Raw genomic sequence first — 16,008 nt, forward strand, 5'->3', positions numbered from 1 at the left:
AACCCGCCTTAGAAACATAAGTTGGAAGAGACCACAAGGACCATCCAGTCCAACCTCTGCCATGCAGGAACTCTCAATCAAAGCATCCCCAACAGATGGCCCTCCAGCCTCTGTTTTAAGATGTCCAGGGAAGGAGACTCCACTCTACTTTGAGGGAGTGTGTTTCACTGTCGAACAGCCCTTACTGTCAGGAAGTTCCTCCTAAAGTTGAGGTGAGATCTCTTTTCCTGTAGCTTGCATCCATTGTTCCAGGTCCTGTTCTCTGGAGCAACAGAAAACATCCCTTCAAATATTTAAACAGGGCTATCATATCACCTCTTAACTTTCTCTTCTCCAGGCTAAACATGCCCAGCTTCCTAAGTTGTTCCTCATAGGACCTGGTTTCCAGACCCTTCACCATTTTAGTCACCCTCCTTTGGACACACCCCAGTTTCTCAACATCCTTTTTAAATTGTGGTGCCCAGAACTGGACACAATATTCCAGGTGGGGCCTGACCAGAGCAGAATAGAGTGGCACTATTACTTCCCTTGATCTAGACACTATACTTTTATTGATGAAGCCTAAAACTGCATTGGCCTTTTTAGCTGCCGCATCACACTGTTGACTCATGTTCAACATGTAGTCTACTTGCACCTCACCTCTTCCAGAATGAGTAAAGAGACACTAAAGACAGGGGTCTCCTAACAAGGCTTTTATTCTTCCAAAGTTCCACTATGTACAGCAACTGTCCACCTTCCACCAATACAACAACCCATACTGTGACTTGAGGCACTCCCCTTATATAGCAAGAGCTCCATGTGGCCTTTTGGCCCTGCCTCTTCCTCTTGTGTCACACACTGTTCTCTGTCTCCTATCCAGGGTGACTCTGCACATTTGCAGCCCTTTCGCAGCCCTTTACTGCACTTGGTGGCCATCTCCTGATGTCACTTCCCATGTCTCCGCACTGAAGGGAAAATGCCTTGTCATCATGGTTGACAGTGACCTTTTGTTGTCCAGTCAGTTTTTTTATCCCACATAGTACATTTTCCTTTCTGAGTTAGACCTCAACAGTGCAGACTCCTGTAGTTGTAGAGATGATGGAAGGTGAGTGGATGACTCCCTTCACCTTGGACACCCACATTAGAAACCTCACAACCCCCGACATATTCCCAGTTTCACTGGCATGGGGGAAGAAGAATCTGCGGTGTTTGATGGGAGTGTGCTGACACATTCTCCATTTTTCTGGCAATAATGATACACAGCCTGTCACAAAGCTACAGCTTTGACCCGCTATCACTCCCTTTCCCATTTGTTCACTGTTCGCATTCCTGGACCCAACATGGATCATTTGCAACAATTCACACTGCAGTCTCAGATAGACAATTTTCCCTCTTTTGTTCACATCACTTTTTTCGTCAGTTTTTTTATGCTTTACCACTTGGGTCTTGGTGTCCCCAAGCCCAGGAGTGGTGCCTGGCAACTGAGATTATGCTGACATCCTGGGGCTGTCCTTGATGACAGCTGGTGTGCCATAATCACAGACCTACTGACATTAGACAGGAAAGATGAGATGTTATTTTAATGGCAGCAACCAGAAGACAAGAAAAATAAGAAAAAGAAACGGAAAATAAAAACAGAGAATTTTATAGAAATAAGAGTGAAACAACAACTCTAAAAGTAGATTACTCAAAGCAGAGGCAGAAAATAGACTGGTGCTGCTAGGGGTTGTTCCCCCTGAAACTAGGTCTTTCACTGAAGGCCAAAATGGTCTTACAGCACAAAATACTTTCACTAGCTTTAGCTGATTCCCTAGCTGCAACATTTTCTGGAGAAAGACGAGCCTGGCCATAGTAATCATTCATTTTATACCTGGATTACTGCAAACTTTTATAATACAATGCAGGGAGGTACCCTTACGGATGATTGCAAGCTTCAATTTGGTATAATATAGTACCGCGACTGCTTGTTCACTTCTTCACGCGATTCAAACTCTAACATGTTTAGCTTTAATTCTAAATACCCGGAGGAGCACCAATTAACTTACTATCCTGTCTATGAATTAAATTCTTCTGCTAAGGCCCTTCTTCAAGTGTTCATTAACAGAGAGCAACATACAAACTTTTAAGTGAATATATAAAGCTCTTATTCATTTTCTTATACAACTGTCATCTTTGTCCTGGAGGGAGTGAAAGGACAGGCCCAGCGCCATCGGGCCTGAAGAATACGGCCCTCCCTCCTTGCCAACTGTCATCTTCCAGCCTGGAGGGAGTGAAAGGACAGGCCCAACATCATTGGGCCTAAAGAAGAAGGCCCTCCCTCCTTGCCAACTGTCATCTTCCAGCCTGGAGGAAGTGAAAGGACAGGCCCAATGCCATTGGGCCCAGCCTCGATTAAGGAGAAGAGCCCTCCCTCCAGTCCATCTGCCTTGGCCCAGACCTGAGAGAGAGAGAACTGCTGGACCTGATCCCCTTCCCTACTACCATTCCCTTCTCTTTTTGCATTGCGTTTTTTTAGATTGTAAGCCTGAGAGCAGGAAACCATCTAATTAAAATAATAATTGTAAGCCGCTCTGAGAGCCTTTAGGGCTGAAGGGGGTGAGGTATAAATACCGCAATTAAATAAATAAAAATAAATAAATTTTCATATTGAATTTAAGTAATTTTTTGTACAAATGAAATCCAACTGGATGCAGTGAACGTTTCAGAAGACACTGACCAGCTCTAGTTGCCATTTATCAATCTCTAATGTAGCTACTGCAGCTTGCTCGTTTTTGTGAGATGACGATTTACCAGCTTCGCCAACATGAGAATAAGCACCACAGGCATTTTGAGGAGTTGCCTGAAAGGGAATAAAGAATACATCTCTATCTGTTTTTAACATATACACTAATACACATAAAATACATACATTTTAATGTTAAATAAATACATTTTACCTGATCTTTTCAGAACCAAAACAAATATATGTCAAACTGGAATATTATATAAGGTTATGTTAATGGTAAATGCTCTGCAAATAACAGGTCATTAGGCTATTATCCATATTTTTGAATAATAGGCTGTGAAAAGGCTGTGAAAAGTTACGCATGGTTCCAGAAAATAGGTTACAACTGACAAGCGAGCAAGGACTATGAATGAAACTAAGGGGCTATACAGACCACCCCTAAGGGTTAGTGCGACGCCAACCCTTTCCTGGCCAGATTGGGGCCATGGCAACCTCATGCTGCGGCCTCGATCTGGCCTCTGGAGAGCACAAAAAGTCACAAAAAGCAGCTCATTTCTGTCCCCTCCAAAGGCCGCCATAGCCACATCAGCATGGCTGTTTGGTGCCCCTTGGGCACTGTGTCATCTGAATGCAGTGCTGGAGGTGCATCATGAAGCCATGCACCATCTGGAGCGACACACGGCATCATAGTGCTTTGGGGGCAGAGTTAGGATGTGCGCCCTGACTTGCCCACAGGCTGGCCTTTTGGTCAGTCTGTACAGGGCCTAAATCTAAGAGAGATCCAATGATCTCCCTCATGCACACACATGTGGGTACAAAGAGTGGGGCAGAGTGTGGAATCCATGGCTCCCCTATTGATACTGGACTGCAACTCCCATTATCCCAACTAGGATGGTAAATAGGCAGTGATGATGGAAATTATAACCCAACACCTAGAGGAACAAAGTTTCCTCAACCCTGCAATAGAACTGTGAGAAGCTCCCTTATACAGTTACATCTAGATCAGTAAGAAATATTAGAGTTTATAAATAAGACCGTGATGACCAAACATAATACAGTGAAGTACACCTGTCCTTCCATATTTGCTAGGGTTAGGGACATTAGACCCCCATGAATATGGAAAAACCACAAATAGCAAAAACACCATGTTTTTACCTGAGAGGACACCTCTCTAGGAATCTCTAGGTCTTTCAGTGCAACTTTTAGTTAAAGTTGACCATAGAGTTGCATTGGAGGACCTAGATGTTCCTAGAGAGAACATATTAATCAAATCTTACTTTACATAGCATAGTTGGCTTAATAATACTGTGTGTGTGTATGCACATAGTTGTTTGTGATGACTTTGAGGCTGTGCAGACCACCCCTAAGCAACCCCAATCTCCCCTCTCTGCAGCGCAAAAAGGAGCTGCAAAAAGGGGCTTCTTTTTGTGCCCTGGAAAGGGTGTGATAGCTGCGGTGCTGTGGCTTTAAGGAGCTCCTTTGGTGCTGCATCATGTGGACGCAGCGCCAGAGGACGCAGTGCCAGAGGAGCACCGTGCCGCCATGCAGACTAGCACGTGGTATCATGCCACCCTGGGGGGAGAGTCAGGGCGTGTATCGTATGGATGCCATGCCCTAACTCCGCCCCCAGACCAGCTTTAAGTCACTTAGGTCCTGTACAAATGGGCAGGAAGAGGCGACAAGGTGCTGCCCCTTTCTGCCAGAGATGGGTGCAAATGCACGCCGCAGCACCGATCCAGCCTCCGTAGAGCACAAAAAGGAGTTTGTTTTTCCGACTCCTTTTTGTGCCTGTGAAGAGGCGCCACAGTCGCTGCCAGACAGCTTCATCATGCCCCTTTGGCGCAGCGCCATTTCAATGGCTGCACACCAAGATGGCACCCAGGCAACGCGGGGAGGGCTCTGAGCATGGGGACGTTCTGCCCTCACCCTACCCGCAGGATGGCACTTTTTGCCCGTCTGTATCGGGACTCAGTCACTGTTTTAAAAACTCTGCATAAATAAAACAATCCTTGCTTAAAAAGTACATTTATTTGAAACCTAACTTATTAAATTAGTTTCAAGGCAAATAAGTGACTCAGAGATGGGCTCCAAATAGCCTTATCTTTCAAGTGTTTTAATATTTTTGTTAGCATGCTCATGATGTTTTTGGTTATACATTAATCCAAACCACTCTTCAGAGAACAAAAGGAATAACAGCTTTATTTACAATTCGATCTTAAGGCAAATTGTGTGGTTACTTTATATACACCTCTTCACTTGTTACAATCTGTTTTCCCTATCAGTTCCCTCACTGACTTTACTTCAACTTTTCTACTTCTTAAACCAAATTATTGTAATTCCCCTTTCATTAGGACTATGAATCCTGACAAGGTCTTTCTTAAAACCCAATTAGCATTCCACCAGAACAAGGAAGGTATGAGCCACTCTGATCTGGCTCTGCAAAACTCTCAACTGACTCAGACTCTCTCAAATGACACACTCATCTATTTCACTTAACTTCTTTCTTCATTTTAACTCTTTCTTCCTTACACAGAAGTCTGAATTCTGTTAAGGCTTTGTACCCTCTGCACCTGCCAGAGAATCAATTTGTCCATACCTTATTAAAACTCAGACACTTACTGAGGTATCCAGGAGAGTTTGTCCTCTAAGTGTGCACTCCACTGTTAGCATTTTTAGATCATCATGAAGCTTTTCATTTTCAAGCACAACCACATGAATTCGAGATTTAAGTTCAGACATTTCCTCCTAGAAAATTAAGGATATGTATTGTGAAAATGGCAGTAATTAGGTTGTTTTAAAATATGGTTATGAAATGCTCTTCTTACAGCAGTAATTTAGGTCCTCTTAATAGTAGCATATGGGATTCATTTTATGATAAAATCTTATAATAGATCTATTATTAAATATACCCTAATATGTAAAAGAGGCTTAAACTACAGACACATCTATCACTAACAGTGCTAGTTCCAACTGTTAGAGGTGTGTGAGAAAATCTTTCCCTTGAATGAAGATGCCTACAATAGGCTGCAGTACGAAACGAGTGCAAGTGAAAACCAATGACACCCTGACAGTAGTTGTTCTGAGCTAAGTCTATGCATGAACAATTCAGGGACTTATGAATGTATGTCTGATGGAAACCATATAAGTAGTCATGCATATGAAGGGGGGAAAGTAGAATATGGAGATTGGGTAAAAGACAAATGAGTGGAAGAAGCTGAAGCACAGAAATCATGTATGGATGCCATCGACTTCCAAAAAATTATTTGTAACTTGAAAGCAACACATGTTACTTATGTTAGGGATGATGGGAGTTGCAGCTCTTCTCCTGGCTTTCACTCTCACCCCCCTGGTCAGCGGAAGAACAACCAGTTTGACCAGTAGCTCTGAGAATTGGCTGAAGATGTCTTCCAATCTTCTCTGGAGTCTGCTGGTTCTTGTTCAGCTCTCAAGACACCAGTCAACACAGTAGTCTTCTTAAAAAGATCTACTTTTATTCTAATATATACACTATGCACAAAACAATTCACTACTCACAAAATCCACACGACTATACTCCTCAATACCCACACAAAAGTATTGCCATACATTATTGCTTATATAGACATTTGTCTCTCTATTCATTATACAGTTGCCACCTCCTGGGCGTGTACATACACTATGATTGACATACCATACTTGGCTCAATCTAGACCTCACATTGCATCATACATTACTGTCCACTCAATGACTTTCAGGTGATATCAATTTGCACCTTTTCACTTTGTCCTTGCCACAAGTGTCCTTGGCTTTTAGGACCTTCTAATTACATTATATGCAACACCTATGTGACATTTCAATTGCTTTTGCTGTGTCATGTTACTTTCAAATACATTCATATACATATTATATTTCTTGTGACTATATATCCCATGTGGCTTTTTCCTGACAACTTATTTCTCATAGCCCTTATGATTTTGATGTGTAGTAAAATGAATTTACACTCTATTTTAAATACACAGTGGCCCTTCCACATTCACTGGGATTAGGGGTGCAGGACACCTTTGAAAGTGGGAAAAAGCAAACCACTATTTTTAAAACAAAAACTTGAAAGAACATCTCTCTAGAACCCCTACATTCTCCAGGACAAATCTGTGGTCAACATCTGCCAGAGGTCAACCACAGAATTGCACTGGAGGATCTATAAATGTCTAGAGAAAGTGTTCTTTCTAGGAATCCCAAGGTACAACTTCTGGTGGACAAGTGACCACAGAGTCACACTAGGAGGCCTAGAGATTCCTGGAAAGTACATATTAATCAAATCCATGAAGATTCAAAGCCACAAAAGTCAAATCAACAAATGTGGAGGGATGACAGTTTCTAGTTTTTAAGAGACTCTTTTTTGAATGTGTTCTACAGTACTTCTAAACAAAAGAGATTAGAAGACACAATATATCTGCTATCATCAAGTCTATAGATATTGTTTCTGTATAACATATGCATAATTGCTGCAAGATTTTAAGTATTAAGTACATTCTATTATGCAGGCATACATTCTATAATACAGGAATACTTCAGTTAACAAAGCTCTGACACTGAAGCTCCTTTTTACAAAGTCTTCTTATGCCTACTCAATCTTCTTGCATCTTCCTCCTTATTCAGTTTTTTAAACAGAATCAGCATTAGGAGGATAGTGAGGGAAGGCTGGAGAAACACAGATTTTTAATGTCAGGTTGCAAAATCATGCCTGCTATAAATAATGCAATAAATTGTGTGAACTGGGAAACTGGTATTCTGCTATAGCCAACTGTACTGTAACAAGGTGTGTCTGTCTAGAATAGGCAATGTAAATGCACAATGTACAGTGGTACCCCGGGATACGAAAGCACCGCCTTACGAAATTCCCGGGATACGAAAAAATCCCATAGGAAAAAACTGTTCCGGGTTACGTTTTTTTTTTTCGGCTTACGAAAAATTTTTTTGGTGCTTTTCGGCGCTTTTTCGCACGAAACGCGGCTTTCCAGCGCTAGTGGCTATGGCTTTTTCGGGTTACGAAAAAAATCGGGTTACGAACGCCGCGGCGGAACGAATTAATTTCGTAACCCGAGGCACCACTGTACATTGCAATGTAAACAGCAGCTGCCTTCAGAATCCCTCACTGAGCATGCGCAAATATGAACACAGGAAGTAAAAGGAAGAACAAATAAGACTGTTTCAGTAGCTACCACCAGCAGAGCAATGATCTGCAAATTTGATCACCAAACGGATATGATTTTTAAAAGTGGAGACAATGGATGCATTTTCCTGGATGCATTTTGAAAGAAACTTCAAAAGAAGTTCAAAAGTTCAAAATAGTTTTCTTTACCTATGTATGGCTTACCTGATCAGCTTGGTTCACTTCACATGTGCATATTGTTTAGTACTGAATAAAAATGCTGAAACATGTTGAGTGTCCTTTCTTTTTTTAAGGTGTAAGACTCTATCCTTACTCTTTCAATGCTCTTGCTGCTCGTGGTACCAAATTCTTTGCTAAAGTAACACCTAGGAACACATCTACTTTGCTAACTGAAATATACCTGCAATCCACTTTTTTTTTTTAAGAAATAAACTGTATTTAACATAAACTGCTTTACAATACCTTGCAAAATTTGACTTCAGCCTCCAGGTGGTTAATATATTGAGACTGGTCATGAACGATCGGTACAAGATCACAAAGGGCAGGTAAACTCTGATCTGCAGCTTTAGCTGTTCTCTGAAGAAAATAAATGTAATGACAGTAAAGAACTTTTATATAAGAGTTTTTCAAACTATATTGGTATAAGAAAAAAGCATTTCACAACAGGATAATTTACATTCTTTTCCACTTGCACATGACATTGTTTTACACTGGAAGAAAGATTCTGGAATCAAATCTTGGCATTTATTTATTTATTTATCTGCTTCACTCCTGTTACTTCCCTCATCCAGATTTCCCATTAGGATAAGTTCTTGACAATATGTTAACACCATTGCCTCTCTCTGCTGCTTCTCTTTTCCATTTAACTTGTTCTCATATTAATTATCATTATGCTAAGAGGTCTTATTTCTCTCAACATAAGGCATTACTGTTAAAGGTTAATACAGTGAAGCATAGAATCATAGTGTCGGAAAGGCCATGAAGTTCAATCCCCTGCCAAGCAGGAATACACAATCAAACCACCCCTGAATGATGGCCATCCGGCCTCTGTTTAAAAAACTCCAAAGGAGGAGACATCACTATGCTCCAAGGCAGCATATTACACTGTCGAACAGTTCTTGCTGTCACAAAGTTCTTTCTAATGTTTAGGTGGAATCTCTTTTCTTATAATTTGTATCAACTTCTCTGTGTCCTAGTCTCTAAAGCAGCAGCAAACAAGCTTGCTTGGTCTTCAATATGTCATCCCTTCAAACATTTAAATCTGGCTATCATTTCTTGACCTTCTCTTCTCTATGCTAAACATACCCAGCTCCCTAAGTCGCTCCTCACAGGGGTTTCCAGACCCTTCAACATTTTGGTTGCTCCCTCTGGACATGCTCCAGCTTGTCAACATCCTTTTTTAATTGTGGAGCCAAGAACTTGACACAGTATTCCAGGCAAGTCCTAACCAAAGCAATGGCATCAGGTGGTGTGGACTGCACTGGGTGACACCTCAGAAAAGGGGTGACACTGGGCTGAGTGCACAACCGTCTCTATTGTATGCTGTTCTGCTCATGAGTAGAGTAGCATGTGGAAGTGGGGGAGAGTGCCCAGCGCACCCCCCTTCCCTGCCATTCACTGTTCTACTCACCGTGTTCTGGCTCAATGCTAGGGAATTCTGGGATTGTAGTTTAGTGAGACATTTAGTATTCTCTATCAGAGAGCTCTGGTGCTACAATAAACTAAAATTCCCTGGATTTCCCTACCACTGAGCCAGGGCAGTTGAAGCAGTCTCAAATTGGATTACGTATGCAGTGTGTTTTGGACCTTTGCTTTTAAAACTGTTTTTAGCATGTTTTAATTAATTTAAATAATTTTGAAAAAAATAAAACCATTCTTATCATTCATCAGTATCCCAACATTTCTAGTACATTATTAATAGTAAATAATTCTTCATGCAGCACTAGTATTTGTATGCTTTGATATTCAGAATCTTTTTTGAAAGGATTTCACCCCACACACCTAGAATAAATTCAGATTCTTTGTCTTCCGTCTCTCTTCTACTGCTGGCTTTCTCCATGTCACATTCATTTAACTCTGATTTAAAGGGCTGAACTGAAGCTAAACAGCTCAACATTGGTACAAGGGTTACATCTTTAATAAACACATAATTTCCTACACCAGCATATTAATCCCTTGTTAATTATCTATATAATTCATGAACTGAGATAATATAAATGTTACTTACAGATTTTGCCAAAAGGCATGCAATTATTTGTTCACTTTAACAGGAATAATAAAAGAGGATAATGCTTACTGTGGGTGACATTCTCCTCCTCCTTGAAGGGGACATTTCACTTTCTTTTTCTTCTTGTTGTCGTAATAAAGCTTTAAGCTGATTAACTAAAAGAGAATGATTAATTATATATTAACAAACAAGATAAATCTAGCCGAAGCAAAACCACAAACTCAAAGTTTCAAACCTGCATGGCTGTACTGGAGCTCCTGCCATGTTCTCTCCTCACTTTCTTCATAGCCTATATTATTACACAATTGGTCAAACACAGCTGTGCCTTCCCCTATTGCCATATCTTTTTCATCCAAGGCCTGCTTCAGTTGATTGAGGCTTTTACTAGCACGGTCTGTGAACAACAAAATGTTTTTTAATTTGTTGTGAAAATGTATGAATCCACATTTGAACAGGCAAATACAGATGATGGGATTTATCAGAACACATCAGCCTAGGGGTCTGGACAACGGGAGCTAGTTTGTGCTAGTTAATTAGGCAACCTGAGCTACCCATTTCAGAATGTTCAAAACAACATATTTGAAACCATACTAGAAATTTATGGATTTGGACCACAGAGTTTTAATCAATAAAGTGAAAGGACAGTGCAGCTGGCCCTCCATATCCACAGATTCAAACATCCAGAACTTGAAAATGTATATAAATTCCAAAAGCAAACCTTGATTTGACTTTTTATAGAAGGGACATTATTTTACTACATCATTGTATATAATGGGGCTAATATCTGGAGGGCCACTAGTTGCCAACCCTTGTAATTAACTCATGCCTTGGAGAGCTTCATGACTGGACAGGCGGGATATAAATGTGATTTCCAGAAGCTGCCCAGCAAGTCATGCATATATAACTGACTCAGATGAATAAGAATGAATATGCCCTAAAGCACAAGTCAGATGATAAAAGGAATCACATCTAATATAAAAAACAGACAACCACTCTCTATAGTATTTCTATCTAATTGGGACAGAGCATCAATGTAGTGATCCTCATTCATTCCACTACTAACTCTCAGACTTCTATTGCCTCCTACAGGTCTGATAAGATACACAGAATCATAGAGTTGGAAGAGACCACTAGGGCCATCCAGTCCAACCCCCTGCCATGCAGGAACTCTCAATCAAAGCATCCCTGACAGATGGCCATCCAGCCTCTGCTTAAAGACCTCCAAGGAAAGAGATTCCAACACATTCTGAGGGAATGTGTTCCACTATCGAACAGCTCTTACTATCAGGAAGTTCCTCCTAATGTTGAGGTGGAATCTCTTTTCCTGCAGCTTGCATCCATTGCTCTGGGTCCTGTTCTCTGGAGCAGCCGAAAACAAGCTTGCTCCCTCCTCAATCCCTTCAAATATTTAAACAGGGCTATCATATCACCTCTCAACCTTCTCTTCTCCAGGATAAATATAAGCAACTCCCTAAGGCGTTCCTCATAGGGTATGGTTTCCAGACCTTTCACCATTTTAGTCGCCCTCCTTTGGACATGCTCCAGTTTCTCAATGTCCTTTTTGAATTGTGGTGCCCAGAACTGGACACAATATTCCAGGTGGGGCCTGACCAAAGCAGAATATAGTGGCACTATTACTTCTCTTAATCTTTCTAGACACTATACTTTTATTGATGCAGCCTAAAATTGCAATGGCCTTTCTTTAATTATGGGGAGAAGATAAAATATATTTTATTTTTAGTTTTTTGTGGGTTTTTTGGGCTCTGTGGCCATGTTCTAGAAGAGTTTATTCGTGATGTTTATTACAGCTGTGATATTGCTTTATTCTGAACTATTGACTCATGTGTTAATGGTCTAAATTCAACTGCTAATTCCAACTAGAGCAGAATCAATGGCTGAATACTAGAACCAAGATTTAGGTATATCCTATTAATTCCATAGGCCTACTTCATCAATTCAGTCCCAGATCTCCAGAGGACCTCACTTGGTAGTTTCACATATGTGAAGATATTTCATAGAAAGGGAGAAAAACCAAAACCTTGTAGAAAACCACATAAGTTGCTTCCCAGTAGCTTGCACATGAATGCAAAACCACTGAATGGAACCACCAAAGCACTATGCCTCCAAATCCTCATTCTGATCAGTATTTTAAAAGCAGCTAAAAGTCCAGGAAAATTAGCATGTTGTGTTCCTTTGTCCTCCTTTCCACTTAAAATGCGGGATAGCCTTTCTCAACCTTTATATTCTGGAAGAACCCTTGAAATAATCTTCAGGTGTCAAGGAACCCCTGCACCAAAATGACTGTATCTACAGCTCAATAATGTTTATTTTCCCCCCAGTCGCAATCTCCCGTTGGAACTCCCAATGACGTCTTTCAGAACTCTTGGGCTCCAGAGATCTCAGGCAGACTGAGGGGCCCTGGTGTAGAATTAGGTCTCTGAACCTTGGGAAGAGGGGAATGTGCTCCATGGCAGCCTCAAAACAACACACGGACTACATTTTGGCCAACTTTATACAGCAGCAACCAGCAACATAACCAAAATAGAAAGAAAAGCCATCAAGGACCTCAATTCAGATCCAGAAATCATCATTCTCCCAGAAGACAAAGGCAATGCCACAGTAATCATGGACACAGAACAATACAAACAAAAAATCAAGGAATGCCTGGATCCTACAATATACAAAAAGCTGAAACAAGACCCCACCAGCAAAATCACCAGAAAAACAAACACCCTGATCAAAAACTTCTCAATTCAGCCAACCACAAGACAAAGTTTGTGCAAATCTGAGGCTCGCCCACCAAGACTCTATGGACTTTCCAAGATCCACAAGGATTCCATCTCACTCCGACCCATAGTGAGTGCTATTGGATCCCCCACATATGACTTGGCCAAGTTTCTGGCCACACAATTACAAACCCATATAGGGCAGACCCTCCACTACATCAAGGACTCAGCTCACTTCATAGGAAAAATCAAGAACCTGGAACTAAAACCTGGAGACATTTTAATCAGCTTTGATGTGGTCTCCCTGTTCACCAAAGTCCCCGTAATGGACACCATGATACTCATCTGACAGATTTTTCCAGAAGACATCACAGCCCTGTTTGAACGTTGCCTCACCACAAGATAATTCCAGTGGGACAATGGATTCCATGAACAGAGAGATGGGGTAGCAATGGGAAGCCCTCTGAGCCCTGTGATAGCAAACTTTTACATGGAACACTTGGAAAAGCAAGCCCTGGAAACAGCAGCGAAAAAGACCACAACTTGGTTCTGATACATGGATGACACTTTCACTATTTGGAGCCATGAAGAAGAAGACCTGACTGTGTTCCTGAACCATCTGAACAACATCCACCCCAACATCCAATTCACTATGGAAAAAGAAAAGGAAGGAACACTGCCATTCTTGGATGTCCTAGTCATCCGTAAACTGAACCAATATTTGGGTCACACAGTATACAGAAAACCCACATATACAGACAGATACCTGCACAAGTACTCCAACCATCACCTAGGACAAAAAAGAAGCACAGTCAAAACACTGGTAGACTGAGCAAAAAGCATCTGCGAACCCCACCTCTTGGAAGATGAACGGAAGCACTTGGACTGGGCTCTACAGGCTAATGGTTATTCCAGCTCAGACATCAGAAGGGCTGCCAGGCCCAGGAATACCCAGAGAAGTGAAGACAAGCAGCCACCCAAAGGGAAGGTATTTTTTACCATACATCAAAGGAGTCACAGACAGAACAGGCAAAGTGGTGAGGAAGCACAACCTGCAAATGGTTTACAAACCGACAGAGAAAATCCAGCAAATGCTTCGCTCAGCCAAGGACCAGAGAGACCCTCTCACAGCCAAAGGAGTTTACTGCATACCATGCAGCTGCAGACAAGTCTACACAGGGACCACCAAACACAGTGTTCAAACAGGAATCAAGGAACACAAGAGACACTGCAGACAGCAGTAGCACAACATGCCACAAACCATCCTGGGCATAAAATACTCTTTGAAAACACTGAAATTTTGGACCATGCCAACCACTACCATGTCAGGATGCACAGGGAAGCCATGGAAATCCACAAACATCTGGATAATTTCAACCGGAAAGAAGAAACCCTTAAAGTGAATAAAATTTGGCTATCAGTACTGAGGAATAGCAAAATAAGGACTCAGCAAATGCAAATGGGAAACCACTCAGAGTCAGGGATGCCAGCCATGAAAGCCTTCGACTTCACAAAGCAGGTTTTAATTGAACCAGGGCTAGCACTGGGCAACAATGATTTCCTCAAACGTCTGGCTTGAGAAGAGCGTGTTTGGCAGGGTTTCCAGAGGTCCTAACTCCCAAGGAGGAGCTTTTATGGCTCAAAATCGAGGACGTTTTGGAATTCTTCCCTTGTCCCGAAGCAGACGGTTGAAAGACAGTGGGGTCCTTGGTAATCCACTGGGATTTGGCTCCAGGGCCCCCTCCAGGGATGCCGAAACCTCTCCACGCCCAAGTCCCATTAAGCACAAGGGCAGGGTGAAAGATACAATACTTTTGCCTTGTGTAAAACGGCCAAAACAAGGCTTGCTTTTGGAATCTGTCTTATTATATATATATATATATATATATAGCTCTTTTTTCTTCTTCTTCATTTACATTATTATGCCATTTATTTCCAATCTTGTATATATGATTTTAGTTGTATTGAGGTATGTAATTCTTTTAACTCTTTGTCTGGCTCTTTGCTATGGAATTCTGGGAGTTGGAGCTTGTTGTGGGGCCCAGAGCGGAGCACAACAAACTCCAACTCCCAGAATCCCATAGCAAAGAGCCAAAACACTTAAAGCGGTGCAAAACCGGGTTATCTCTCCAGTGTGGACGCAGCTCTCGCTTTCCTGGCTCTTTCTCTCTCTCTCACCGCGTAGACTCCGGTGATACCGCTCCAAAGTCTGCTCCAGGTCGGGCTCTCCCACAGCCTCCCTGAGGAGGAAGGAGTTGGGGCTGCACGCAGCGGCCCTTTCCGTGACCGCCGCCGGCTCTGGAGAGTCCTCCATTGGGACACAGCGCCAAAAGTTTCTTCAGAAGAAGCAGGAGGACAGTCCTCTCTCTCGCTGGCGCCGGCGCTGCTTCTGACGCCGTTCTGAGGCAGAGAGGCTTCAGGGTCGGGTTAATATAGGCGAGAGGGGTCTCCCAGGCCGATCCTGAGGGAGGGCGTTGCTTAGCAACCGAAAAAACGGTCCCTCGTAGGGGAGGTCCTGCTTTTACCGGTCGAGGGTGGGCGGGGCAAAGAGAGAGAGAGAGAGAGAGAGGGCGAAAGAGAGAGAAAGCTTCCTATCGCGACCGGCATGCAACGCGGCCGCTTGGGCGTACGCTTAATGACGCTTTCGCCGCGCTGCCTGCTGGGAATCGTAGTCCCCTGCCACAGCGACGCCAATAATAATAATAATATAATAATAATAATAATAATAATAATAATAATAGTTTTTAATTTATGTCCCGCCTCTCCGTCAGAATCGAGGCGACTTACAGCTGTAATAAAATGCATACAGTATAAAAGTAAATCCCATTATTCCCCTCCCTCTTAAAACAATATAACGTAATCATCATAAAAACATAAAATAAACATATTCACTGCAATAAAACCATTAAGTAACAGAGGAAATCTTGAAAACCCTTAGGTCCAAAACACACACTGCAGAAATAACCCAGTTTGACACCGCTTTAACTGCCCTGGCTCATGGCTAGGGAGTTGTGGGAGATGTAGTTTTGTGAGGCATTTAGCCTTCTCTGGTCAAAATAGGAGGAAGAAAAAACACACACCAAGAACTAGCTATACTATATATCACTAAATACAAACGTAGTGATATATAGTATTCCTATTTCTGGGAGGGGGGGTCTTCCTATTTTGACCAGTTACTGTGTAAGCCTCCTGTTGTGTT

At 42.0% G+C, this 16,008-nt stretch overlaps 1 protein-coding gene across 5 annotated transcripts in view; it reads right to left on the reverse strand.

The window, feature by feature from the left end:
- Positions 1–15,372, reverse strand: part of SDCCAG8 (SHH signaling and ciliogenesis regulator SDCCAG8) — a 180,758-nt gene extending 165,386 nt beyond the window's left edge. For all 5 annotated transcript variants that reach the window (XM_042446908.1, XM_042446912.1, XM_042446911.1 and 2 more), the window contains exons 1-6: positions 14,988–15,372; positions 10,319–10,477; positions 10,153–10,238; positions 8,319–8,432; positions 5,324–5,449; positions 2,696–2,818 (exon numbers count right to left, since the gene is read on the reverse strand). In XM_042446908.1, the coding sequence (XP_042302842.1) occupies positions 2,696–2,818; positions 5,324–5,449; positions 8,319–8,432; positions 10,153–10,238; positions 10,319–10,477; positions 14,988–15,123 (744 nt within the window). In that variant the 5' untranslated portion in view covers positions 15,124–15,372. The remainder of the gene's footprint in view (positions 1–2,695; positions 2,819–5,323; positions 5,450–8,318; positions 8,433–10,152; positions 10,239–10,318; positions 10,478–14,987) is intronic.
- Positions 15,373–16,008: the final 636 nt, after the last annotated feature.

The sequence above is a fragment of the Sceloporus undulatus genome, chromosome 1, assembly GCF_019175285.1.
Source record: "Sceloporus undulatus isolate JIND9_A2432 ecotype Alabama chromosome 1, SceUnd_v1.1, whole genome shotgun sequence".
Lineage (NCBI taxonomy): Eukaryota > Metazoa > Chordata > Lepidosauria > Squamata > Phrynosomatidae > Sceloporus > Sceloporus undulatus.